The sequence below is a fragment of the Leucopleurus acutus genome (assembly GCF_964270905.1).
Source record: "Leucopleurus acutus genome assembly, chromosome: 3".
Classification (NCBI taxonomy): Eukaryota; Metazoa; Chordata; class Mammalia; order Artiodactyla; family Delphinidae; genus Leucopleurus; species Leucopleurus acutus.
In genome coordinates, this window is record NC_139145.1 from 141662646 (window position 1) to 141690153 (window position 27508).

The following is a 27508-nucleotide window of genomic DNA, read 5'->3' on the forward strand; positions in this document are numbered from 1 at the left end:
AATATTTGTGAATGGAGGATAACAGTTGAGTCAGTATCTTTTTAGAAAAGTTTTATAATTGTGCAGCATTCTAGTGCGTTTTATTGCAGTATTCTTTCCGTACTTGATGTCAGAGTCAGTCCTTAACTGCAAAAAAATGAGTTGGCTATGAAATGAGTATCCAGCAATCATCTCTCCATTATGCTAGCCAGAATACATTTTAGAACTAAAGTTGCCCCATTCAAGAAATATATGTTTGCTGATGAGATATCAAAGAAAGCCACGCTTTGTGTCACCCTGGCCCAGTGCTTCAATCATGACCATAATCTCTTCATTATAAGCCTATTTTTTCTCCGTATCACTTTTCTCTCTTGTGATTTATTTAAAGGGACATTTTTAGCTCCTTAACTTCTCTCTTTTATCAGCTTTTTATTTTGTATATTGATTAGGATGTTGGGTTTCTGGGAGGGAGATGAAGACGGAGGTAAGATCTGTATCTCAGCTCTATCAAATGTCAAGCAGTGTACTGGACATTGGGTTAAAGAGGTAGATAACAGTGCCGAGGACAGTATCTGGCATAGTCACCTCCCTCAAAGAGCAGTGGTAAAACATCTCCTTAAGAGGCCTTCTCAGGTCCCCCCTCTGTTATGCAGCTGTAACAGTACTAATTCTACACAATTCTCTCCCTTCCATAGAATTCATTTGGGCAACACACCACTGTATTAGTCACACCAGCTGCTGTAACAAATAAGCCTCCCGATTTCAGTGGTTTAGCACTCTGTGTTTTTCACTCATATTGAGCAATGCAGTGTGTTTCTGAGTAAGTGGGCTCTGCTACACGTGGTCATTTAAGGACCCAGCCTGAGGGAAGCTCAGTCATCTGCGAGGACACCTTGGATGTCAGTGTCCAGATTGCAGAAGGTGAAGGAGCGTGAAGGATTACACGTGAGAGGTTTTTATGGGCCAGAGCCTGAAACCACAGGTAGCACCTCCCTCTCTTCCACTCAGGCACATGGCTACCCCAGCTGCAGTAGAGAACTGGGATATATAAGTAGTTGGTTCCCAGAAGAGTGCCTACTGAGCCGGGCTGAAAGGTGGCGTTGAATTTCCCACTTGCTTCAGAGAGGATGTCTTATATCTCTTTTTTTCTTCTGGTATAGGTAGAATAAATTATTTTCCTTTAGTAATTGATTCTGTTTCAGAAATCACTTGGGAATTGAAATGGAAGAAAATGTTTTCATTTCTTTTTCTAATACAATGAACTTCCTTAAAAAATACAAAAACCAAATATTTGGAGGTTTTCCGGTTAACCTGCTAGAAATGCTTTCTCTTAGGAGACACTGCTGTTCTCTTCCCCATCTGGCAGACTTTTGTGAAACACTTCCTCTGTGACATCCTGCTGAGCCTCTTCCTCCCATTCCTGCCTCTCCAGGCACAGTTAGCAGTTGCATCCTCAGTGCTCTGCTAGAACTTGAACATACCTATGTTACTTGAAGCCATTCATCCACTCATTCATCTAAGCGCTTATAATGCAATAACAATAATAATAATACGGTGAAAGAAAGAAAAGAGTTGAAATTCACTGTGATAGAATTACATACCAAATAGTGCCAAGGATACAGGGAAAAGGCACTTAACTCTACCTTGGGGATGAGGAAGAGGTGGGGAATGCTTCTTTTAGAGGGAAGAAATTTGGTTCAAGTCTCTTTAATTACTCATGGATGCTTTCCCTTCCCCCAGTGATGAAGTTTATGAGAAAAGAAGCCTGTCTTGATCATCTCTAAGTCCAGCACCCAGTACAGTACAGGCTCATATTAGACACTCAGTAAAATGAATTGACTGAAGATGTAAGGCAGTAAATTTATAAATTTCTGTTTACTCCACATCCGTTCCTCATAACAACTTTACGGTAGGACAGATATTCTTATTCCTGGATTATAGATAATGAGCCTAAATACAAAGAGATTTGGTGTTTTGCAAATGTCACACCGTGGGTTAATAGAGCTCAGGTGTTCTGCACCTAATCGTGTGCATTTTTTACTCTTGGAAACAAACATGTAAGGATCAAAATAGTGCTTTGAAATCTGTAGCGTGTGCTTTGAAGACAAGACATGAGACCACTTGAATCTCTTTGAGTGATGAAGACTGTTCATTTACATTGAGTCAAGAGATACAGTTCTTTCTAACAGACACAAAGAGATGGTTCTTTCCAACTTGTTTTATAGCACTTTATATTCCTGCCAGCACAGTGTTATGTACCCAGCTGGTGCTCTATAAATCTTTTTTAAATAACTGATGATGATTTAAAATATGTACATCAGGTGCACCTAAAATGGACAAGCTTCCTGTTAGAAGCTGTCATAAGCTTTACCAGTATCATTGTGTCACAGGGGACAAAATTTGCCTGTGGTATATTCTAATTCAAGGAATTTTTTTTTTTTTTTTTTAATTCAAGGAATGTTTAACACACTAGCTTGGTTTCTGGTTTTCTTTGGCTTCCTCATTCTTCTGGCACTTACACTCTTAGTCTGCCCAAGGACACTATCTATGGAAGCTCAGACTGGCTGGATGTTCTCACCACAGCAAGAACATGTTGAGACATTTTTAAATGGAATAGCTTTAGTGTGTTTTGATGTTTTAAAAATCCCAAACTTCCTTAGTATTGGAGTTTATGATAGACATTCATTGCTTCTATCTCTAACTTATCCATATTTTGTACCATAAAGTATCAGTGTTCTCTTCAGAAATGTCATGACCTGGTGCTTTACTTATTAAAACTGCAGGGACGGTATGGCTCATAGAAGTATAAAATTACACATTCCCACATGGATATTCTGCTTCATGGCAACCTTACATGTCTGAAGACAGACTCATTTTGTCCCTTCCACTCCTTCCTTGCACCACCTCCCAACCATTGCCAGCTGCTTCCCAACGTCATTTAGTGGCAAGCTCCAAACCATGAAGATATCCTGACTGCTTACTCCTTTGTTTTATACTGCCCATCTAATTCATGTTCGTGCAGTGTTGCACTGACCTCTAAAATGTTTCTGAAATCAGGGGATTTGAGACCGTGTCTTAAAGCCAGGTGTGAGTGTATTGCCTGATTTCCTTAAAGGTATGAAATTATGGGAAAGGAGCTGAAGGCCCTGGAAGAGTTTACTGTCAAATCAGCAGGAGGAAAAAAATAAATTAAATTTTCAGGAGGTTTCAATGTTAGAAACATTTCTTTTCAATCTACTTGAGTAAGAATTTATTTCATCATCTCTGGGGACACTTGCTTTTTCCAAAACTCTGTAACCAGGAGACAGACTAGACAGTGGGAATTATTCAGAGTGTGTGGCACAGAGAAGGTGGTTGGTAAATGTTTAATGAATGAGGAGGTAGATAGATGAACGAAAATAGAATGGTCTTGGTGAAAGGATCCTGAAGTCTGCTTCTGTTTTCTGTTTTTGCTTAACAGAAATATATTTTCTTGTTTCGTTTTGATGTATTTTTCTAAGAGCAAGATAAGTGCCAGGTTTTAGAAAGACAGACCCACCTTTCATATTCATCATTACTAGGGAAACACCACTAATGCCTTAGTTTATTACCTAATGGTATTTTAATCTGCAGGAAATCCAAGAGAGTGCTTTAGAAAGTGTCTGTGATTGAAGACTCAGTGGTGCCAAGTATATGTTTAAAAAGAAAGAAATGTATGTCAGGGGCATGTGGATTTCAGTCTCATATTATTGTAATAAGAGTAATGTGCCCAGAATTTTGGAAAGGTTCTTGAGTTTTTTCTTATCCATTGATTGGCATATTGCTAATATAGCGTTGACAAAGTAATGTTAGCCATACTCAGTGAATGTAACATCATAATATTTATCCTGAACTTATTCTTCAGCCATAGAATAATAGAACAACAGGATATTAAGGTCATAAAGCTCAAGTACTAAGCAATGAAGGTCAGTGAGTTTTTTTCACTAATTATTCCAGCGGCTTCTTCTTGCAAGTTAATTTTGTTCTGCCACATACTAAAAACGTGAAAGAGAATTACTTTTTATTTTTTTAATATTTATTTATTTATTGGCTTTGTCGGGTGTTAGTTGAGGCACGCGGGATCTTTCGTTGCATTATGTGGGCTCTTCGTTGTGCACGGGCATCTCTCTAGTTGTGGCACACAGGCTTAGTTGCCCCGCAGCACGTGGGATCTTCATTCCCCCAACCAGGGATCGAACCAGTGTCCCCTGCATTGCAAGGCTGATTCTTAACCACTGGACCACCAGGGAAGTCCCAAGAAGTACTTCTTATTTTCTGTTTGTTTTGCAGGGGAAGATGGTGAAAGGAATGGGAGGGGCTATGGATCTAGTGTCCAGTGCCAAAACCAAAGTGGTGGTCACCATGGAGCACTCTGCAAAGGTAATGAGAGCTGCTTTTGGAAATTCACACTACACTGAAACCCTGTTCACCAGGTCATGCGACCATTGTTTTTATTGTTTTCTCTGGATCACTCAGCTTGATAGCGTTTATATTTTTGAGAAAAACGTTACAAATAAAGACCATTATTTATTATCATTCAGCTAAATGTTTGTTTTAACTTTGAAGCAAACATCAGGGTGTTCTTTGATTATTTGCCTCACACACACATTAAAAGTAAAAGCTATAATGTCTTCAAAAGCAGTGAAAAGATGTTAGGGCAGATGTGTTGATTCAGGTTTATAGATATTTTTATTTTATTTTTATTTTTTTGGCCAAACCCAGTGGCATGTAGGATCTTAGTTCCCCGACCAAGGATCGAACCCGTGCCCCCTGCAGTAGAAGCACGGAGTCATCACTGCTGAACCACATGGGAATTCTCTGATTCAGGTTTAAAGATGATTATAGTGGTTGCTATCTCTGTGCAAAATGAAAAACACAGCAGAACGTGCGTTTTTAACAGCAGTTATTTTCAAGTGGACAATATGGCCTCTTACCAAGTCTGTGGAGGTGCCGTTTTGAGACAGTGTTAGAAAATGATGGACTTGGTGATAGCAAGTGTTCTATTCTGAAGAATATTATACTTTTATTTTGATAAATCGTTGAGTGTTTATTGAATACCTATTATGTGCTGGGCACTGCTGGAATTTAGCAACGACCAAAACTAGACAAGAAACATTGACCGCATGGCACTTACATTTAATGATGATATCATCAGCCTGTAATAGTGATGGCTCCCATTCATTGAGTTTACTGTGCACGAACAGTACACTAAGCTCTCTGTGTATGTTTGCCTGTAAAAGCCCATGAAGTTGATATAAGTATTTTTGTGGGTCCAGAAACAGAGCTTCAGAGAGGTTAAGTAACTTGCCTGAGGTCACACAACTAGTGGAACTGAGATTTGGCCTGGATACCTCTGACTCCGAAGCCTAGTCTTCTAAATACCGAGCTATCAGTATGACTTTCTTCCTATTCCAAGTCATCGTCTTTGAAACAACTGAGCTTAATTGCCTTACCCACCTGAATCCCTGGGCTTCTGATGATTTGCAAAGTTGATATTGGGTGTCAGGTACCCTCTTCACCCTCTATACCTTTGCTCATTCTCCTTTATAATTCTTAGTTTTAAAACAAAAGCTACCTGTTCTCACCTTGATACCTGCTATTTTGAGTGGAAGTGGTAGTTCGGTTGCGCTTTTTTATTTTGTGATGCAGCATTGTGGGAGAGTGTGGATCTGGAAGATTTGCATCCGACTTGCTTCCCATGGGGAGTTCTGTTACAGAGTGATGGGTGCCACGAAACAGTTTCATTGTGAAAACTGTAATAAATATGAAATTATCATAAATTGCTTAGTAAACAGTGAAGTGAGCAGTGAAGCATAAACGTGGGACAATAGAAATGAAACCAACACAGGTGACTACTGAGCGACGCCTGGCAAAAGCATCCAAAATACTTCATTTCAGAGGCAAAAGGACGCCACACATGCAAATCAAATCCAAAGGTTTTCTGGAACATAATGTCCATTTGGAGAAAACTCTTTCCGACTTTCCTTTTGTTGTTACTTTAATGTTGACACATAGGCACTGAAGTCCGACTCATGTCAGATTATTTTTGTGCATTCGTTTTCAAAACATTGGGCCTGTATTTCTCTTTTTTCCCCCAAAGTGTTTTCTTTCTCCTCAGCTGGAATTTCTGACAGAGGAAAAATGGTGCTTCACACTTCCAATTAGAAGTCCCTTATTAAAGCTTTTCATAGAAGCAAGATAATGTTTTTTAGCGTTTCTTCTTTTTCTTCTCTCAGTGGGGAAATTGGCACTAAGTTTTAGACCAGAACTGAAGTTAGATATTTTTCCCTACATACTTTCATTTGGACAAACTAACAAAAAATATATTTGTGATTAAAATAATAATAGTGATTTGTTTATACTTAATAGATAACCTTGAAAACTAACCAACAGAAGTTTCTTTTCTTGCCATCTTCACTTTGTACTCTTGGTCCCAGAATGTGTGGTTGCTACTGTACATTGTTCCCCTGGACTTACTGTTATTGGCCCAACTCAAGGGAACACGGGGACCTCACCGCTTCTTTCCTGCATCTTTTGTCTGCCTAAAGGTTGGTAGAGGTGGGAAAGGAAATAGAGAGGCGAGATCTTTCACTCCTGGTGGCCTCTCCAGTTAATGACCTGTTCTTTTAGACATGCCAGGTAACTTCTGCTGCCTTATGAGTAAGTGAACAGCCTAGGGGGAGAATCCCCAGAGTTTTCTAAGACACAGGGTAGAAAGTTTGCAGTGAAAGATTAAAACCTGAGAAAAGAAATATAATCTTGTATTCTTGTGCTGCTGATTTTTTTTTTCCCCCAGTAAGTGGGTGGAGCCATCAACTGGCCTTCAGGTGCAGCTTTTTTTTTGCTCCTTTTCTTCTCTATAGGGTTACAGATGCAGGTCACTTATAAATACAGTATTACCTGACCTTTAAAAATGTTGCTTTAATCAGACAAAGGAAACTCTTTCCTTGCAAGTCTTTGCAAGCAGCCAGCAGCTTCTGGTATTTGAAACCTGGCTGCCTGCTTGTGTTGCTCTAGAGTAACCAGAATAACATTTCCTTTGCCTTAAAACTGCCTCTGGAGACATGTGGCAGGCACTGGCGCCAGACTGGCCTTGGAGTGTGGCTTTCATTTAAGCTTAGACATCAGGGTTCCAGGCAAAATTGCAAAGTAGGCAGAGTTTTTGGTGTCTAGCCACCTTCTTACTTAAGCTTCTTTTGATCTCTTGGCGTGTCCTTTTTTTGCCCTCTAAAAATTGGGAGGAATGAAGGAAAGGAGTAGGAGTTTGAGTCTTTACTAGGTGCGAGGCCCTGTGTGTGGCATTGTACATACTGGATCTATAAACCTCTCAGCGACTCTCCGATGTAAGGCTGGAATGTAGGCAGGTAAGAAACTTGTCCAGGTAAGTGGCAGAGCTAGGAGTTTCCCTCAGTTTGGTCTAGTCATGTTCATCATATCATACCATGCTGCATCCTCACCTATGTTCCCATACACACCTGCCCTTTTCTGAAAGCTTTAGGTTTCAGAATTACCTCTTTCCCTTTTTCATTTTCCCTGGTCAAAGCTGTCCTTGTTGAGATAGATATCAGCAAAATATTTAAAAGAAAACAGTCTCAGAATTGTGCCCGCTACTACCCATCTCCTCTTCTTCCCTTTTGTATTAGAATCTTCCCATGTTTTAGTTGGGCACAGAGTAGCCCAGTGACAGACTACATTTCCCAGATGCCCTTGCGTGTAGATTCATCTATGTGACCAAGTTTAAGTCAATGGGATTTGAGCATTTGTGCAATTTCTGGGTCATGTCCTTAAAGAGAAAGCCGATTTCATTGGACTATTTTTTGTCCCCCTCTAGCCTTCTGAGAAAGGCCTTAACTGCAACAGCAGCCTTGGAACCAAAGTTGTAAACCACGTGCTGAGGCCTGCAGAGCTGCCCCACCAACCTAGATCACTAGCTGCCCCATCCTTTTCTTTATCAGTTCCTTCCAGGACTCCTCATAACTTCATCCTTGGCCCTCTGTACTTCTCACCCTCTGCACCTTTCTTGGGTGCTTTCTAAATCTTTGGCACCAACTATTATTTTTCACTCAGTGGGTCCCTAATCCTTATTTCCTCACTGGAATTCTCTAATGAGCTCTATAACTATATTTTTTCCCTATTAGACACCTCCACCTGGTTGTTCCATAGCTACCTCAACGGCAACACTTACACAAGTGAAATCATCATCGTTTCCCCTAAAAATCTTCCATCTGCTAGCTCAACTGGAGAAGTGATGATCTCCTAGCCCCCCTCTGGAAAGGTACTCATGGAATTTCTGCCCCTCCCACTATACCAATCACTGTACATATTGCATCTACAATACCCCTGTAATCTGCTCCATCCTGTGGATTTCTACTTGTTTATGTCCCTGTCACATCTACATGGGTCACTGTTGCAGCATCCCAGAGGCCCTCTTCCTGCCAGACTGACCGTCTTTCCTGGTAATCAAGCACACCACTGCCAAAGTGACTGGTCTCAAACTAAAGCTGGATCGAGTTAGGTCCACATTATTTAGTTCCCCTTAGCCTGCCAGCCTTTTGTCATCAGCTCCCCAGCAACCTACGTTATCCTTGTTTCCAGGGCTTCAGTTCTGCTAGGATCTCCACACTCACGTTGTTTCCTGTTCTTAGGTGTTTCCACATTCTGTTCCCCTTCCCCCTTTATCTGACTCACTCCTACCTCTACACCATCATATATAAATGAGCCAACACTTTGTGAATTTGCTGGCTTAACGTCTTCCATCCTCTAGACATGATGAATGACTAAATGTATATTCTTCGAGGCTTTGTCTTGAAATTTGGCAGAATTATCTTATGTGAGTATGTTAATTTACTTGTTTATGCAGGCATCAAATATTTATTGAGGGCCTGCTATGTGTCAGGCACTATGATAGAGTCTGAGGAAATGAAAAATAGAAAGGCATAGTCCTTCCTTTAGGCAGGTCAGAGTCTCATGGGGATAGAGTCATAGAAACCAATACTTAAAATAGAAAGAGTGTACAAAACAGAGTGCTTCCCATGAGATGTAGCAGTTGCATGGAGATCTGAAGGATGGGGCAGGGTTTGAAGGGACTAGTGTGTTGCAGGTCAAGGGAATAGGCACTGGGGTGTGAAAGGGCAGTGCATGCTGAGGGATTTACAATTAGGTCCCTGTTGTCAGAGAGCAGAGGGAGAAGAGTTGGGTGGAAATACACACACACACACACACACACACACACAGTCTATCCTCCACACAGTGGTAGGAATGATGTTCTAAAAATATAAATCATGTTATAGCACTTCTTCCTAGGCTCAGAAACCCTCCACAGCTTCCCATCTCCCTTAGATTCAAGTTCAGAGTTCCTTATACTTTGTCCCTAAGGCCCTCCCTGGCTTGTCAGCTTCAATCCCAGTACCTCTCTGACTCCATCTACTAGGATTCTCCCACTTGCCCACTGAGCTCCAGCCAGACTCTCTTCCTGTAAGTTTCTGGAACATTCCAAGCATCCTCCTGCCTCAGGGCCTTGCACTTGTTATTGTCTATGTCTGGAAAGCTCTTCCTCAGATATCTACATGGCTCACTTCCTCCGTTCACTCAGGCCTCTGCTGAGGGTACCAGAGGAGCTTTCCCTGACTGTTATAAAAACAGAATTCCCCCCTCTTCTGATGTTTCTTCATCTCCTTTCTTCACTAGAATGGAAGTTCCATGAGGGCAGGGTCTCTTTGTATCATAACAACTAAGGAAAATCATGCCTGGTGCATATTAGGAATCAATAATTGTTGAATTCATTAGTTCTTCAAATAATAATGATACTTTGAACATATAGAGCACTTTTAACTTTTTCCAAGCAGTTACATGTTTATTGCCTTTATTTTATCATTACAATACTCTTGTGAGGTAGGTCTTATTGTTCCCCTTCCAGAGGTAAACCAACCAAATTTCATAGGGGTTAAACATTCCGATAAAAGTCAAGTAGAAAATTAAGAGCAAAAGCAAACTGAGAGCCTATGTATCCAGCCCCTCCATTTTCTGTTACTAAACTTTTCTGTCTGGCAAATACCATCACCACTAACAATATAAAGGAAAGTGTTTTGTTCTTAATATTGTGTACTGGAAATGTGTTCCTAAGGGTATAACTCTCAGAGCGCAAAAACAAAGAAATTCAGTCACAGTTGTCATTTATTGGAAACAGGCAAAGCTCTGGTACCTATTTTTGAGAACATAAATGAGAGTGCTATTTCTAAAACAGGCTTAGTTTTTATTTGTATTACAGTAGGAGGTCTGGATTCTAAAGGATAAAAAGAGTCATAATTATATTGTTATGAAGTTGAGAATAAATCTTTGTGAATAATATTTTTTATTAAGTCCAATCTGTATCAGATAGCAAAGGTGTCATATAGAAATCCTGAATACTGTTTTACCTTGTGTTTGCTTTTTTAAAAATGTAATTTATTTTTTAATTTTTATATTGGAGTATAGTTGATTAACAATGTTGTATTAGTTTCAGACGTACAGTAAAGTGATTTAGTTACACGTATGCATGTATCTATTCTTTTTCAAATTCTTTTCCCACTTAGGTTATTACAAAATATTGAGCAGAGTTCCCTGTGCTATACAGTAGGTTCTTGTTGTTTATCTATTTTAAGTGTAGCAATGTGTACATGTCAATCCCAACTTCCTAATCTATCCCTCCTCCACAACCTTCCCCCCTGGTAACCATAAGTTCATTCTCTAGGTCTGAGTCTGTGTTTCTGTTTTGTAAATAAGTTCATTTGTATCATTTTTTTGTTATGAAGTTGAGAATAAATCTTTGTGAATAATATTTTTATTAAGTCCAATTCATATCTGATAGCAGTGTCATATAGAAATCGTTTTTTTTTTGGTTTTTTTTGTTTTGCGGTACGCGGGCCTGTCACTGTTGTGGCCTCTCCCGCCGCGGAGCACAGGCTCTGGACGCGCAGGTCCAGCGGCCACGGCTCACGGGCCCAGCCGCTCCGCGGCATGTGGGATCCTCCCGGACCGGGGCACGAACCCATGTCCCCTGCATCAGCAGGCGGACTCGCAACCACTGCGCCACCAGGGAAGCCCTAGAAATCTTGAATACTGTTTTACCTTGTCTTTGCTTTTTGTGCAGAGGAATTATAAAAAGTAAATGAGATTTATTAATCCTTTTTATTTTGGACCAAATGTGTTACCAAAAGCCAGCAAATATAAAAGAGTTCCTAAAAATGCTTTCTTGGAAGCATCCTTGAGACAATTTTCAGCAACACTGAAAGGTATCCCAAGATAAAGTATTCTTTTGTTAGGATAATTTGTAATTAACATAGTTTCATCTGGTTTAATTTTTTTTCCATTCATAAAAGCTTGTCAGTATTTTATAATTTGTTAATGAAACTATTTCGTGGCTAGGATTGTTTGGGAAAAAACGATATTCACCATTAAAAATAGAAATCCTTACATGGTTTTGTCTTTTTTATTTGTCCTTTAATGATGGACATGCCTGCAAAAAAATGTTATAATGGAAGAAAATAGCAGAACACAGTCCATCAACCAATAAACACTTTAAAATGTCTTACAGAATTTAATTAAGCAAATAACTTTAAATTCTGTGACCTTGAGCATCCATAGTTCGTGATAGGAAAGCTGACACTGAGAGCAGCTTTCTAAGGTATCACAGCAATTCATGGATGGAAAGAGAAAATAATTCCTGCTCAGTCCTAGGCTCTGCCATCCTTAGTCTAGAGGCCATAGGATGCAGTCTTTAGAGAGAAAATAAAAGGCCATGATAAAGATTTTTGTATTGTATTGAAGAAAAATGGCCTTCTATTCTAAGATCTCAAAGCCCTGCAGACTATTTTCAGGGAAATGGCTCGCTGTATCTGTTGTCTCATTTGGCTAGGCTTCCCCTGGGGATGTGCCTGTGTAACCACAGACTGTTATTATATCCACACATAAAAGCCATTTGTAACAGCAACCGTTCTCTGCTTCAGAGCTAGACGAGTCTTTCCACTGAAGTCCTATATGGATTGCTGGGATCCCTACCAAATAGGTGCTGTGTAAAGGCCAAAAATATCCCATGAGGATAAACTCAGTGTGAGTAATATCATCATCATCTTGTCCTTTTATTCTGTGTACCTTGAATTTCTTTCTTTAGCAAATCCCATTTTTCTTTTCTGGGCACCACATCAATCATCGTAGTGATGTGACAGTCATGGGTCTTGTAATACAGCGTTCCCCAATTTTTATATCATCTGTTTTGTGTGTGTTCGTGTGTGTGTACAGAAGGAAGGGGCAAGGGCGGTAACACTCCAGCTCCCTCCATGACATTTTGGCAAGCCCTAAGAGAGACCTGTCCTTGCTTTCATTGTGCCACCAGACAAAGTATGGAGTATTCCCTTGCCAAGGTCAGCCTTTGTAGCCCCGCTTTTCAACAGATTAATGCAAGCCTTGCAGCTGTAGGAGAGAGCAAGCAGAAGAGGTAGAATAAGTATTGTAGAATTCACTCAGTTTCTCTCTTTACTTATACATTTGTATGTTTCATACTGCAGTCTTTTCTTTTTGTTGGGCTGCGCTGCATGGCTTGAGGGATATTAGTTCCCTGAGCAGGGATTGAATCTGAACCACGGCAGTGAAAGCGCCAAGTCCTAACCACTGGACCACCAGGGAACTCCCCATACTGCAGTCTTGAGGTGTCTTTGCTACTCCCTTTGCTCATGCCTTTATCTGCCTCCCCAAGTTTCGTAAGCCCCTTTGCACACCTCTGCTAGCTGCACTTCTCCTAGTGAGCTCAGAGATGCTGGGAATGTACAAGTACATTTCTTAGGACTAAAAGCAGCCTCCAGTGGTCCATAGCCACTCAGTCACATGGTATTTTACAGCTCCTATGCTGTTGGAGTTCCTTGGATCGGAATTATAATAGTCAGACAGCATTTATCGATCGCTGTGGTTTGTCTAGTACTCTACTCATTGCGGAAGATACAAAGATAAATTGTTTCAGAGTCCAGTGGTGGGCAAAGAGAGGGCAACAATTACAACATGTGTGGAGAGTAGAGGAGACACAGGAGCACCTACGAGGTGCACCAGACTAGGAAAGTCCCTGGGACACTGGAGTGGCGGCACTGGATAGGGGATGTTGGAGATGGTTTCTCCAGGGTAGCTGACACCTGAGCTAAGTCGTGAAGAATAGGGAGGGTGTTGCCATTCGAACGTGGGATGAAGGAGTACAGGGTGGTGTGTGTTTCAGATGGCGTGAATACACCCGTAAAGACTCGGTCCCTTAAGGATCAACCAACTTCTAGACTTTGCCTTCTTTGTACTTAATCACTAGGGCTTTCCCAAAGAAGAAATATATTGCAGCCACACTGAAGAAATACTTAACAAAAAAGATGGGCATAAAATGGGGTTTTATGTAAGGCAAAATCTTACATGAATGCTCCATTGCCTCAGGTGAAAGAAATGTTGACATGAAATGTAAAAATCATCATGTTGTAAAAAAGAGAGCTTGTTATTTGGGATTAAGTTTATTTTGATAACACAAAGCTTATTGTAATGATAACAAGGGAATTTATTATCGTTTAACCAGAGTCGTTTATTACTGAAGAATTTAGTAATAAATTGCACACAGATATCTAATGAATTAAAAAGAGATCACCATGAAGCAAGTAATAGAAAGTATTAACGCTTTCGGTCATACAAAATAATAACGGTGGATTCCTAGATTTTGCAGGAGGCCTGTAAGTGATGTAGTGGGGAAAAGAGAAGCTGGAGAAGCAGGTGGAGGAAAGAGATTTAGCTATTCACCAAGGTTATGATGAAATTAGGAAATAAGGAAATATCAAAATCAGGAGCCCTCGGGTCCAGTCAGAGAATTTTTAATGCTTCTCTTGGTGTCCGTTCCTCTGCCTTTTCTGACCTTTCTTCGTGGAGAAAGAAAGAAGCAGAATGATGAGGATTAACAAGACCCCACTCACCCAAAATATTGGAATGTAGATTCAACCCCTCCTACTTTACTGCACTTGCAGAACATTTCTTCCTACCGTGATCAGGTGAGGAAGACAAGGCAATCGAACAGAAAACTACAGCACAAAGAATTTAAGGGACCAAGTGACTATTAAGTGGCAGAGTTAAGATTCAAAACCGGGTCTTTGGACTCCTAATATAGTGTTCTTTGCTACCACACTACACTGCATCTCTTTTTCAGGATTTATTTTTAAATGCTAAAAACGCAGTGATTGTTCCTCCTTTGTGAATCATAGAACTTGGTAAGGCTCAGCCTGGCGTGGTTAGAATAGAATGCTCAAGTGGGCGTTAGTCATATTGGCTTCATAGCTAACCTATTGTTGGATACTGAAATTGTGATGTTCTTTAATCTCTCTTTGCATCCCATTTTCTCTTTATCTTTGACCTGTGTTATGTCTTGAAGCTCAGAGTGAATGGAGTCATCTAGCTACACTGTTCTCACTGCAAGAATACTCTTGGTGCCAGCCATATGGTTTGCCCCCAAATACGTGTTGCCGTTTCATTAGTTTTGTGGCTTTCAGGAATTCTGTTTAGGCCATTTTCTGTGTAATTCTATGTCCAACTTCGTTTAGGAACTTAAGAGCTCCTGAAGAATTCTCCTGGTAGATTGTTGGAATGTTAAATATAGGTTATAAAAACAGCACAAACTTATTGAGCACCTGCTAAGTACTGGACACTTACAATAACCCCTGAGGTAAAGAGATGGATAAGCACAGACACAGGAACCTTGCCCAGCTAGTGTGGAGTAGAGTTAGGCTTTGCACTCAGGTCCTTTGGCGCCACTCTGAACCACTGAGCTATACTGTTTACGTGGAAAAGCGTCTCTAAAAGGTCTCTGTTGGTAGGGCACAGTTAATTCCGTCAGTTGAAATACACGCTTGATCCTAAACCAGCGTTGGTTGTTCATTGAAATCCAGGTGGCTGCTTTCACACCAGGTGTAGATCTTGCTCAAATAATGAGAACAAAGTAAGAGCTCCCTGCAGAAAATGTTCTTTGGAGGCCCACAGATTGTTCACTTTGTTCGCAGGCAAACCTGGAATTCATTGTGACATGTCTTATTTGAGTTATATTAAGTGTAAGGAGTCCTGACAACTATTGAAGTTCGAATGTTCATCGTTAATTTCAGCTCTTTAGTTAAGCTTCTGTGACACGTGCAAGCTTTCTTTGAAATCTGGGAATGAAAATGGATCATTAAAAATGAAGCAAAAATGAGGTTTCATTTCTACAGCTATAAATTGTCTTACAAATTAAGACCCAGAAGCATATAACTTGTTGTTAAAGGTGTAACATCTATCTACTCTACGTGTATTTAGCACTACTTTTGACTAAATTAAAGTAATAGAGTTTGTCTTCTTTTGAAATCCACCCAAGATTCCCAATAGACGTCCCTTTTTCTTCCCATTCATTCATTCAAAAAATGTTGAGTATCTTTTATGCCATACACTGGGTTAAGTATACTAAAACCTCTTAATGACTAGTATGTTGGTGAGTTGACAGATTATTACAAGCAGTAAAATCTTAATTAAGCCCAGTTGTTTGAAATCTCTTTCCTCTGATCGTACTTGGTATGGCAGCAGTTTTGAGAGAGAGGTAAACCAGGTAGTGGTGCCTATTTCAGAAGGTAAAACATTGAGATGGCTAAAGATGATGATGACATCACGTGTGGTGCTTTCCTATCCCAAAAGGAAGCAATAGAAGCATTTTTACCATTTTTAATAGATGATCTAAAATGTGATAAATTAGCCTTCAGCCTCAAGGCAAATATTAATTTAGGCTCCTGGTGCTTGATACTTAGAAAGGAGCTGAATCATAATCAGAAGAAAATGATCTGAAGATCAAATCATCAGAGCTTATGTTTCCACTGTGCTCCATAGAAGTGACCCAGAGGCCACCTCTATACTGGGGGGTGGTAGGGGGTGGGGGAAGGGGGTTAATGGGTGAAAGCCTGCTTTCCACTCGTAGTCCCTCTTTTATGTTTGAAAAAAGTGTACCGTGGCTAAAGGAAACTTTGAAAAAATGTGACTATAGACCAATGCACACATTTTACCAATGAGCAAACTGAGGCTCAGACAAATTCCAGGAAAAGCAAATCACTATATGAGAAAGTGAATATAATCATGGTTTTCTACACTGCCTGGCCCAGCAATGAGCCATTTTACATAGCCGTTTTGTCAGCAGGTGTAAATTCTGACTATTGAGTTACCTACAAATTGTGATATAGCTATGCTGGGAGAACTGAACATAATGAAGGATGGGGGTTTGTAAGAAAGTCTTCATACACCCCAATAAGAAGTTAGTAGATAATATCTAAAGCTGATTAATTAGGAAATAAATAGTCTGGTTAACATAGTATTAAAAAATGCAGAGGCTCAATGGAACAGAATACAGAGCCCAGAAATAAACCCACACACCTGTGGTCAATTAATCTTTGACAAAGGAGACAAGAATATACAATGGAGAAAAGACCGTCTCTTTAGCAAGTGATATTGGAAAGGTTAGACAGCCGCATGTAAATGAATGAAGTTAGAACGCACCCTCATACCACACACAAAAATAAACTCACAGTGGCTTAAAGACTTAACTATATGACACGACAGCATAAAACTCCTAGAAGAGAACATAAATCCTAGCAACGTTTTCTTAGGTCAGTCTCCCAAGGCAATAGAAATAAAGCAAAAATAAACAAATGGGACCTGATCAAACTTACAAGCTTTTGTACAGCAAAGGAAACCTTAAACAGAATGAAAAGACAATCTTCAGGCTGGGAGAAAATATTTACAAACAATAAGACCAACAAGGGTTTAATTTCCAAAATATACAAACAGCTCATACAACTCAATAACAAAAAGACAAACAACCCAGTCAAAAAATGGGCAGAAGACCTAAATAGACATTTTTCCAAGGAAGACATTCAGATGGCCAATAGGGACATGAAAAGATGCTCAACGTTGCTAATTATTAGAGAAATGCAAATCAAAACTGCAATGAGGTATCACCTCACACTAATCAGAATGGCCATCAAATGCTGGAGATGGTGTGGAGAAAAGGGAACCCTCCTACACTGTTGGTGTAAATTGGTGCAGCCACTATGGAGAACAGTATGAAGGTTCCTCAAAAAACTAAAAGTAGAGTTGCCATATGATTCAGCAGTCCCACTCCTGGGCATATATCCAGACAAAACTAATTCGAAAGATACATGCACACCTATGTTCATAGCAGCACTGTTTACAACAGCCAAGACATGGAAGCAACCTATATGTCCATCAACAGATGAATCGATAAAGATGATGTGGGTGTGGGTGTGTATGAATGGATAAGGAAGGTGTGGGGTATACACACACACACACACACACACACACACACACACACACACACACACAGAGGAATATTACTCAGCCATAAAAAGAAGAATGAAATAATGCCATTTGTAGCTACATGGATGGACCTAGAGATTATGATACTAAGTGAAGTAAGTCAAAAGAGAAAGACAAATACCATATGATATCACTTATATATGGAATCTAAAGTATGACATAAATGAACTTATCTATAAAACAGAAGCAGACTCACAGACGTAGAGAACAGACTTGTGGTTGCCAAGGGGGGCTGGGCAGGGGAGGGTTGGATTGGGAGTTTGGCACTAGCAGATGCAAACTATTACATATAGAGTGGATAAACAACAAGGTCCTATTGTATAGCACAGGGAACTATATTTCAATATACAGTAATAAACCGTAATGGAAAATAAAGTAAAATTTATTATAAAATTTAAAAAAATTTTAAATGCAGAGGTAGGGAGAAAATGTAAAATAGTACATAAGTAAATGCTAAAAAAATTGAATTTTGATTTCTGTTCAGAGCAGGTCTAAGCATACAGAAGGGAGGCAAGAACTGCTGTTTTCTGTGAATATGTTATGTTTTTAACAAATAAAATTAAAACTTTTTTAAAAAGGTATATTATGCATTTGCATTCTGTGTATGCTTCCTACCCTTGGTAAATAATAGGTCGTTTGTCAAGGAGACCATTCCCTGGAAGAGAAAAATTAGCAGGATGCTAGAAGTGAAATTTCTCCATCATATGATCTAAGGGCTGAGGCTTGAGGGGTCAGATCTGCGGCAGGATGTTTCCCAACTAAATCAGTTATGCCTTTGGCTATTCATTTGGCACTCTCCCTAAATTATCTTAGGGACACAAGCTGCCTCCAGAAAGAAAGTAAAAGCATGACTGGGCAAAGATTTCAAACAGACTGTGCTTAGGAGACGATTTATCTGACAGTTCCTGTTTGTCCTGTGTTATACCAATTCTAAATAAGAATTGGTTCGTAATTACTCTTTTTAATGTTTCTTTTTTCAAACAGGGCAATGCACATAAAATCATGGAGAAATGTACATTACCACTGACAGGAAAACAATGTGTCAACCGCATCATTACTGAAAAGGTAAAGTGCCTTTCTCTTTTATTTCCTCTAAATGTCTACCACCTTTTTTTTTTTTAATAAGCATTTTAGAACTTTTTTGTTACCTTCTAAAAGTGTGTTATATTGGTAGTCATAGGATTAATTTAATCCGTGGGTAGACCTAATAGGAAGATTCATCAATTTAATGTTTCTAGATGGAGAATTCTTAATGTGAAATTCTCTGGAAATATGCATATACATACACAGAATTGAAATACTGTCCTTGGTAACTTTGACAGTGTGATATAATAAAAGTTGTACTGATCCTTTATACTTGGGCTATTAAAATGGATGATATATACAAAGTTAAGATATCATCCAAAGTTAAGACTACCTTTCTTCTTTGCTTTCCCAAATCACAAGTACAAATTGTTGGATCTCATTTTAGGAAACTCAGTAAAAATTAGGTTTTAATCATTTAGGTGCAAATTGCAATACAGGCCCCACAGTGAACCAAGAAATCTATTCTTTTGTTCTTGCATGCTTTCAGCCCTCTTTTAGAAGGCAGACTTTAGAACGCACCAGCCATTTTAGTGTACCTCTAGATTTTATCTTCCTAAATAGAATATATTGGTTAGTGGTACAACTGAAACTGCTCAGATCAGAGAGAAACATCACTGGTGGTTGCTACAGTCACCTTTCTGACCCAGATTTGAACCTAAGATGTTGGAATGACATAGTTCTCATAAATGAGCTAGAAGGGTGTCATTTTCTTGATTCAGTATCTTGATGAACCACAAAACAGAATTCTCTAGATCAGCGTTTGTTCCTTTGTTTTCTCTTAATGATGCTGTTCCTTTTGGCATTAATCTGGTTTAGAACCCTCATTCAGGTATGGTATGAAGCACCCTAAAGCAGCCTTTTGAAGTAGGTTAGAAGGCTCATAATACTTTTCAGAAGCCACATTTTAAGGAGAGTTCTGTCCTAAATGGTGCCTTCCTCTAGGGTTGTTTATGTGGAATCCATAAAGATGACGTGTGGAGAAGAAAAAGTGGATAAAAGTGCAGAATATTTTATCTCACCATTTATTCCTTGAGTCTTATCATTTCATAAACCTCTCCAAAACCATAGACAGGACTTGTTGAAAAGAATCCATTACTTTGAAATCAAAGACAAGACAGTCCTTGATCCTGTTTTCTTTAATAAAGTAAGGTGGTACAGCTTCTAAGGATAATTCCAGCAACATTTTACCCCTGATCTTCCTCTTCCCCCAGGTAAGCCCTCTCCCTATATCCCCACTCCACGTATGCCCTGACCTTGTTCTTACCAGTTTAGTGCTTCTACGTGCAACAACTCCCACTCAACTCTACCTGTCCAAATCCTATCCATCCCTTAAGTCTAATGCAATTTCCATCTTCATCATGAAGAGGCTTCAGATAGCTTAGCACTCACAACTTCATCTTCAGAGTGGTCCACCTTTCATTTTGGCACTTACCATCTAATACCTACATTTTCTCATGACATTATTCATACATTACTTGACATTACTCATACATTACTTAACTTTACTGCCATTTAAAAAAATCTTCTACCCTTTCTATCCACATTGTTGTTTCATACATTTATCCATTTAATAAGCATTTTTAAGCTCCTTCTCTGAAGCCGACTATTGCCAACAGTGGATACAGAAAGGAGGACAGTCTTTGCCCCCAAGGAGCACATTCAAGGAGAGTAGACAGCAACAGTACCAGCCTGTATTAGAGGTACACTGATAAAGTCCGTGAGAGAGAGACATGCCAAATGCTGAGCTGAGAACATAGAGGAAGGCTGCTTAACAGCCTGGGGAGAGTGGTGTTAAATATTAACTTTTTCCCAGTCTGGATCTTTTCTCCTCCAGTCGCAGCTTCTCTCATTTTGCATTAACATTCTCCCTACTTCAGCCATGCTGAATGTTGTGCACTATGTTGCATCCCCTGCCCTCGTCCCCGCCATGCTCCTCTGGGACCTGGCACATCCTGTCTCTCTCCCTGGCATGTTCTCCCCACCTCAACCATCTGGCTAATTCCTGTTCATCTTTTATGTCTCAGCTATATAATTTCTTCGCTGGCAAGTCTTCCCTATCCCTCCCCAAGTCTTCTGGGTGCTTCCGTGAGTCTTAGTACTTACCCTAACTCAGCACTGATCACTGTATTGAATTAACCTTTGAGCTCTCTGCCTGTCTCACTCATCACTATTTGTCCAACACTTAGGATAATGCTTGACCCATACACAGTGAAAGCCTGTTGAATAAATACTGTACTTTTCTCAATGAGAAAATTAATAGATTGAGTGAGGAGTCTTGAAAGATAAGTAGTTTTATAAGTGAGAATAAGACCAAAGAGGCCCTTCTAGGCAAAGGGAAGAAACATTGGCAGGGTCCTCGAGGAATTAAGAAAACAGAGTTTACTCAAGGACCTGTGAGTGGGATAATGTGGAGTGAGGGCATGGCCAGAGATTCTGAAGGCTGAAGGTGAAAAGCCAGTAAGGGACCAAATTATAAAGGAGTGTGAATGTCTTGTTAAGAAATTTGGGTTTTATCTGGAAGGCACTTGGGAGCCCTTCAGTGATTTTTAATAGTTGGGGACACCATTGATTAGATTTGCATTTTACAAAGAGCCCTGTGGCTTTTACGTAGAGTAGGGGGAGAAGAGATGAGACTCCTTCAGTTATCTTGGCCAGAAATATCAAGGTCCTTAACCACAAGACAGAAAGAGATTTCAAAAAGATTTAGGCGATGGACTCAACCTAACTCGATGATGAATGGGACGTGGTTGCTAAGGCAGAGGTGATTCCTGAATTTTCTGGCTAGAGGTGTGGTCGACCTGTTGTATCCTTAATGAAGGCTGGGTCTGTAGGAAGAGAAAGGGAGGAGCAAGGGGAGGCAGGAAAAGAATAGGTGACATTTGAACATACTCAAGTTGATATTCCGGAGTAAGTTAACATCCGGAACATCCGCGGGCACCTGGGGCTCAGAGAAGTCATCACTGGAACGGATGTGTGAACTCATTAGCAGACGGGGATAATTGGAGGCTTAACGGCAGATGGTGTTGTGTAGCAAAAAGGAGTAAAGTGAAAGGCAGCTACATATGGAACTTCGAGTGCCCCAGGGAAGGGAGTGGTGCGTTTACCCCTGTGCCGTATCAGGTAGGTGTTTAATAAATTTTGCATTGCCATTAAGGGCATTGACTCTGGACACTCTGCCAGAGTGATATGGGACTAGAATTCCATTTTCAGCTCTTAAGGAAAATTCCATTAGTTGCCTGCCATTTGAAAGAGGCTTTGGAGATGTTATGACCCTGATTTCTTGGTTTCGTGTTGCTAGAATGATGTGATGAAAGAGGCCTTCCTCACCAGCACTTGGGCTGTGACTGACTGCTTTGTCCGTAATGCAGCCTGTTATGGTGGTGAAAAAGTAATAAAAGTATCATCTGTGAAACAGAGTAGTCGAAATATTATTCTTGGCAGTTGAACAATTGATTGTAGCTTTTAGGTTTTAGTGTCCATTTTTATCAAGTTTTTGTTTACACTTTATACCACTAAATGGAAATCTTCCTAAATATTTCAAAAGTAAATTTCCCATTTTAAAAAATCATAGATGCTTAGTTTTCCTTGAGAGGAAATTAGGGACCTTGACCTTGAGAGCTAATTAGGGATTGATAAAGGTGTTCATTAAAGGTTTTTAAAAGCAGTAAGTCATTTGCCAAAGACTTTACCTTCTCAATCACTGAAGTCTTATATTCATGATACCAAAGTTGTCTTCTCCCCAAATCCTCTTCCTGCCTGTTCTTAATAGCACACCCCAAAGGCTCTTTTTCTCTTATTTGTTCCATTTTGATAAATTTGTAGTTGTTCATAATACAGGGGAAAGAAAATCAGTACGAATGATGCTCCAGACACACTTTCTGCAAAGGAAAAGTGTCCAATTAAAAAAAAAAATTGTGGGCTTCCCTGGTGGCGCAGTGGTTGAGAGTCATGCAATACTCTCATGTTGTGTCATGCATGTGTACTCTCATGTGTTGTCATGCAATATTTAGGGTGAGGTGAGCCTTCTCATGCTGTCCTAAACATAAGCATCTTCATTTGATTTCCATACCAGAGGGAGATTCTCATGCTCTACTTTTGGATCTATGTGTTTTCATAGGACTTAAAGGGAAAGCTTTACTATTTACCTGGGGATGGGGGTGGTCTTTCAGGGCCAGCCATCCCTTTATAATTACTCCTAGCTACTTCAGAGCACCTTCTTTTGTTTCCTGTAGTTTACCCAGAAGCATTGATCAGCTTTCCCCCATCATCCCTGTGCTTTCCCCTTCCAAATACCTCCTCCTTCCCTGCTTTTCTTCATTCTTTTCTTTCTTCAAATCATTATTCATCATCAAATTGACCCAAAGTGTTAGATCTAACAAAAAGAAAGTTTAAAAAAAACCTGGTTTGGGGCTTCCCTGGTGGCGCAGTGGTTGAGAGTCCGCCTGCCAATGCAGGGGACACGGGTTCGTGCCCCGGTCCGGGAAGATCCCACATGCCGCGGAGCGGCTGGGCCCGTGAGCCATGGCCGCTGAGCCTGCGCGTCCGGAGCCTGTGCTCTGCAGCAGGAGAGGCCACAGCAGTGAGAGGCCCACGTACAGCAAAAAAACAAACAAACAAACAAAAAAACCTGGTTATTATAGTAGCAAATGCCATCAATAGTCAACACTCATTTATTTTCTGGCATCAGCAGAGCTCCCTAACTGCCAGTTAGGGAGTTGGCATTTATTCTCACCAAAATATAGCAGTTACGGTTTACATTTTTTCATTGCTGATTTTCAGTCTTTTATCCTGAGTCTTTTCTCTCCTTAAAGAACTTGAGAGGTTATTTCTGTTTTGTGCTATAAATAATTACCGTAATAGAAATTGTCGTTGTCATTTTCTTGACTTCTACAGGCTGTATTTGACGTGGACAACAAGAAAGGCCTGACTCTGATTGAACTCTGGGAAGGCCTGACAGTGGATGACATAAAAAAGAGCACTGGGTGCGATTTCGCAGTAAGTGTTTCTGTGAACAAATCCAGCCACTTGTCCTATATCCTGAGCTTGATTAATGGGTGTTTATGCGACATGAACCATTAATTTGTGATCATTTTTGGAGTTGACCTTAGCAGAGAACAGGAGTGGAAGGAAGGGTGCCTCCGCTGAGAGCAGGTGGCAGCAGGAACAGGCTGTGGCTCATGGGCCAGGGTCTGGCTCAGGAGTCAGAAGGGGGAGGAAACCCCAGGAGCTGCTGGAAACAGCAGGTTGAGCTTCAACTCGAAGCTACTTTCTGTCAAGTCCCTTGCAATCCTCTGTTCTTGGGTTACGTATCAGCTGTGGCCAAACTTAATTAACTAAAAAATGCGAGCCACACTCAGAGAAACGGTACTTCCTTATTTTTAAACCCATCTGTGGCTTATGACTTTCTCTTTAACTTCTTTGCCTGATTGTTCCATCCCTTGGAGGTATTAGAATGTCGAGCTTTTGACACCACCAGATTTATAGTCACAAAATAGGTGTTCTCTGTATTTGAAGAAAAACTTAGTGCATAAAACTCTGCTTACAAAGCAGATAAGAACATCAGGGGAGTATCCACTTAAGAAATCTCCAAATCCCTTTTTAAAACTAAGAGAATAATACTGTAATATAAATAATCGCCCTTTAATATAAGCGATTGTTTATGAATCACCAATCGCCTACCTAATGGGGGTCGAGAGGACAGCTCAGTCCATTTGAAGTTAATCAAATGTAAAGTCGAAATGTGTCTGAGAAAATGAAGAAATAGACTTTACTTCTCACATAACTTTTTAAGAACAGCTCTATGTGTTAAAATGAAATATATTTATTATGAGAAGAAATATTGCAGCTACCCATCCTGGAGAAGGTAATTTAATAAAACTTACTTGATAAATCATGCATGTATTTCATACATTTCTTCCTTAGGTACTACATGCTTGGCTGGTACCTGTCAGTGCGTAACAAATGTCTGTAAAAGCAATTTTGTTGCATAATTCATTATCCACATATAATTGTGTCTGGTATTATATGAAGGTTTTTGTCTATTAACCTTTTTTTGAATTTCCCTTTGGAAAAAAAGAAGCTTTCCAACAATACCTTACATGAAAAGCTCATCTTTAATTAACTTTTCAATGACCCCAGGGGGTAAAAAATGGGATTTGTTTATAGTTTAACTGTTTAGAATTCCTTACTCCAGTGATAAAAGCAAACAGTTCTTCTTACTTAATTAGCTATTCTTTATATTTTTTCCCTATGTGGATGAGTTAGTCTCTTCTTCAGCAGATAGCATTTTTGAGGTCTATAGAATGTTCCAGTCTCTGCTGCAAAAGGGAATTGCAAAAAAGATCCTCATTGTTATCAGGTTTGGGTTTTTTTTTAGTCACGTAGGTAAATCAGGAATGAAAAAGATGTATTTTTACTGTTTTTGCTTTTTCTTAAAGTGCTAGTTTCCACGTCTTGATACATTGAAAAATATCTCTATGGCCCCTCTTTTATCACAGTACCACCCCTCCTTCTCTTTTGACATTGACATGTAATCTTGTTTCCTCCAAATTAGGCTGTTGAAATTAAATGTTAATTTTTATGTCAGTGTTGCCCTGAAAAGGTGTAGTATCAGCTAAACCATCTTGACAGAAGAACTGGATTTTGAGGATCTGATGATCAATGGCATCTCTTTAGACCCTGACAGATGAAGTCATGTGTATCAAAATCTTTGTAAGGCTAGGGTCTGGAGTGTTCTAATTAATAAGATGTTTTGCCTAATAGCTGGGTTATCAGTAAGATACATTTAATAATAAAAGTACATTGGGATAACATCTCTTTATTTGATAATTCAGAGGTATTCCATGTCATAATTCAGAAGATATCTCATAAGATTATCACTGCATAGGTAGCATTTTACTCTATATCTGACTACATTACAACTTGCTCAAGATTTCTGTTTGAGAAAGGATTTCTATTTCTCAGCCTTCACTGTATACCGAGAAGTGAACATTCTAGAAGAGAATAGTTAGACAGACAGGTTGTTGCATAACAGTTAGACAGACAGGTTGTTGCATAAAGAAAAAAAAGTAAAAACCTAGGTCAAAGTAATTGTGAAAATGTGTTGGTAAAGGTCCTCTATACCTAAGAATACGGGCAAGTGTATGGGCAAAGGATACAGAATGTGGATATAAGCTGATTGAGAAAATCCTGCAAATTTCAAAGAAAAAGACAAGATATGACAGCATCAGATAACAGGGCATGACAAAATTGTGGTTTCAGGGTATTAAAAATAATAGTTATAATGAACTATTTGGGCATTAAAAAAAAAAGAATCACTAAGACTTTCCTGTGTGCCACAGTGCAATTAACAAAAACAACAACAGAAATGTGAAAGGAAAATGTGTCCCTTAGGTATCACCTGAAATAGCTTCTTAAAAAATTCATAGTAACCATAGTGCCAGCTGAAAAGAGTTTTCTTTTCAATTAGGAGGAAACTCTCTTAAGGGTCATGTTATATCTTGAACTCCAAAGGAAGCTGTGGAAATTTTGTAAAAAAAAAAAAAAAAATGCAGATATTGACTATATTTCTGGAACCTTCATCACACTTCTAAAATAAAATTCTGGTCAGGAGTAGTTCACAGCAAGAGAAGCCAACCCATAATGGACAGAGATCTTGTTCCATACCATCACTCTCCTTCAAAATGCAGGTGTTATAAAGAAAGGGACTTCCCTCTATATTTCTTGGGGATTGAGTTCCAAATCTATTGAGAGAGATAAGGGAGCTGGGCAAGTTGAGGTTAAAAACATCATCATTACAAAGCCCAGAATGAAGGATGGGGCTTTGGTGTACAGCCACAAAAGCCTTCCCAGATACGAACCCCTGAAGTGGGGAAGACTTCAGCTCCCAGTTATAGGCAGCCATGGAAAATCATAGGCCTTCTACACAAGGGCGAGTCTTTACTGCTGAGCTTCTTTCCATGTGACTGAGAGCAAAATAGAGCATGTGCTGCCTACAGAAGGCTGATCCCGATGAGGAAGAAGAGTTGGGCTGAGTTTCACATACCCCAGTTCCTCTGCCCAAATCATCATTTAGTTGAGCCATTAAGGGACACACTTGAGGCCAGAGTATTACACTAGGAGGTGTCCCTCCACATGGAAGGGAATGTGAGAAGTGGGAATAAATGCTCCACCCCAGCACTGTTGCTGGGTAGAGCCATACACACATGTTCACCCTCTACAAATGCTTGATTGTGATGCTATGCAGAAATGCTTTTCTGTTGTTCTTTAATGCTACTAGCTCCCAACATTTTTATAACTAAGGAGTCCTTTGGTTTACTTTCTTCCGAGGGCACTCACATTTTGAAAATATTCTGTCTCAATATCCAATAATAATTCATTTTCAAAGAGTCAAAGTGATACTGCACAGTTCCTCATATTATAGCTGTGACAAGCTAATGAAAATGTTAAATTTCTTTAAATTTTTTGGGCTATACTTGCATCACTTAGCGTGTTACTGCCAGCTATTTGATGGGTCAAATAGAAAGAAAAAAGGAAGGTGACATTCCACCACTTAAATTCCATGATCTGCAAAGTATCTTTTTCAGTGAGTAGTTAATTCAATTGGTTATTCATTTCTTTCTTTTCTGATGCATGCTTGAGTTACATAAGTTTTTCCTTACTATATATGTCTGTGGACCTTTTTAAACTAGAATATTTGTTTCTTTTTTAACTTAAAACTTTTTAAATAAATTGAATCCATAGTTGAACATCATGGGGTAGAATAAACTTCCAGGGGTTATTAGTCGTCCATGATTATTTATTAAACCCCAAGTGTATGTCCCATATTGAGCTATGAAATGTGAGTAAAATAGAACAAATTGGTAGAGTTCCTCCTCCTAGGGGCCTTGGTCTTGTTCTCTAGGTAGGAATACACCTAAACCACCAGTGGCAAAACATCAGATAAGAATCCTGCCTATTTATATGTTTGCAGTGGAATCTGAAAGAAGCCAGCTGTGAGCATTCTTTGCCAAGTTGAATAAATTTGTACTCTCAATAT

General features: G+C 39.6%; 1 protein-coding gene across 2 annotated transcripts in view; it reads left to right on the forward strand.

The window, feature by feature from the left end:
• The window catches only part of OXCT1 (3-oxoacid CoA-transferase 1), a gene marked incomplete at both ends in the record, with an annotated part of 141274 nt that overhangs the window by 111097 nt on the left and 2669 nt on the right, over window positions 1-27508 (forward strand). The window contains 3 exons of one of the 2 annotated variants that reach the window (XM_082835919.1): window positions 4288-4377; window positions 18370-18450; window positions 23365-23466. In XM_082835919.1, the coding sequence (XP_082692045.1) occupies window positions 4288-4377; window positions 18370-18450; window positions 23365-23466 (273 nt within the window). Of the gene's footprint in view, window positions 1-4287; window positions 4378-18369; window positions 18451-23364; window positions 23551-27508 lie in introns of those variants that run through there. The other variant, XM_082835918.1, reaches the window with a different exon arrangement.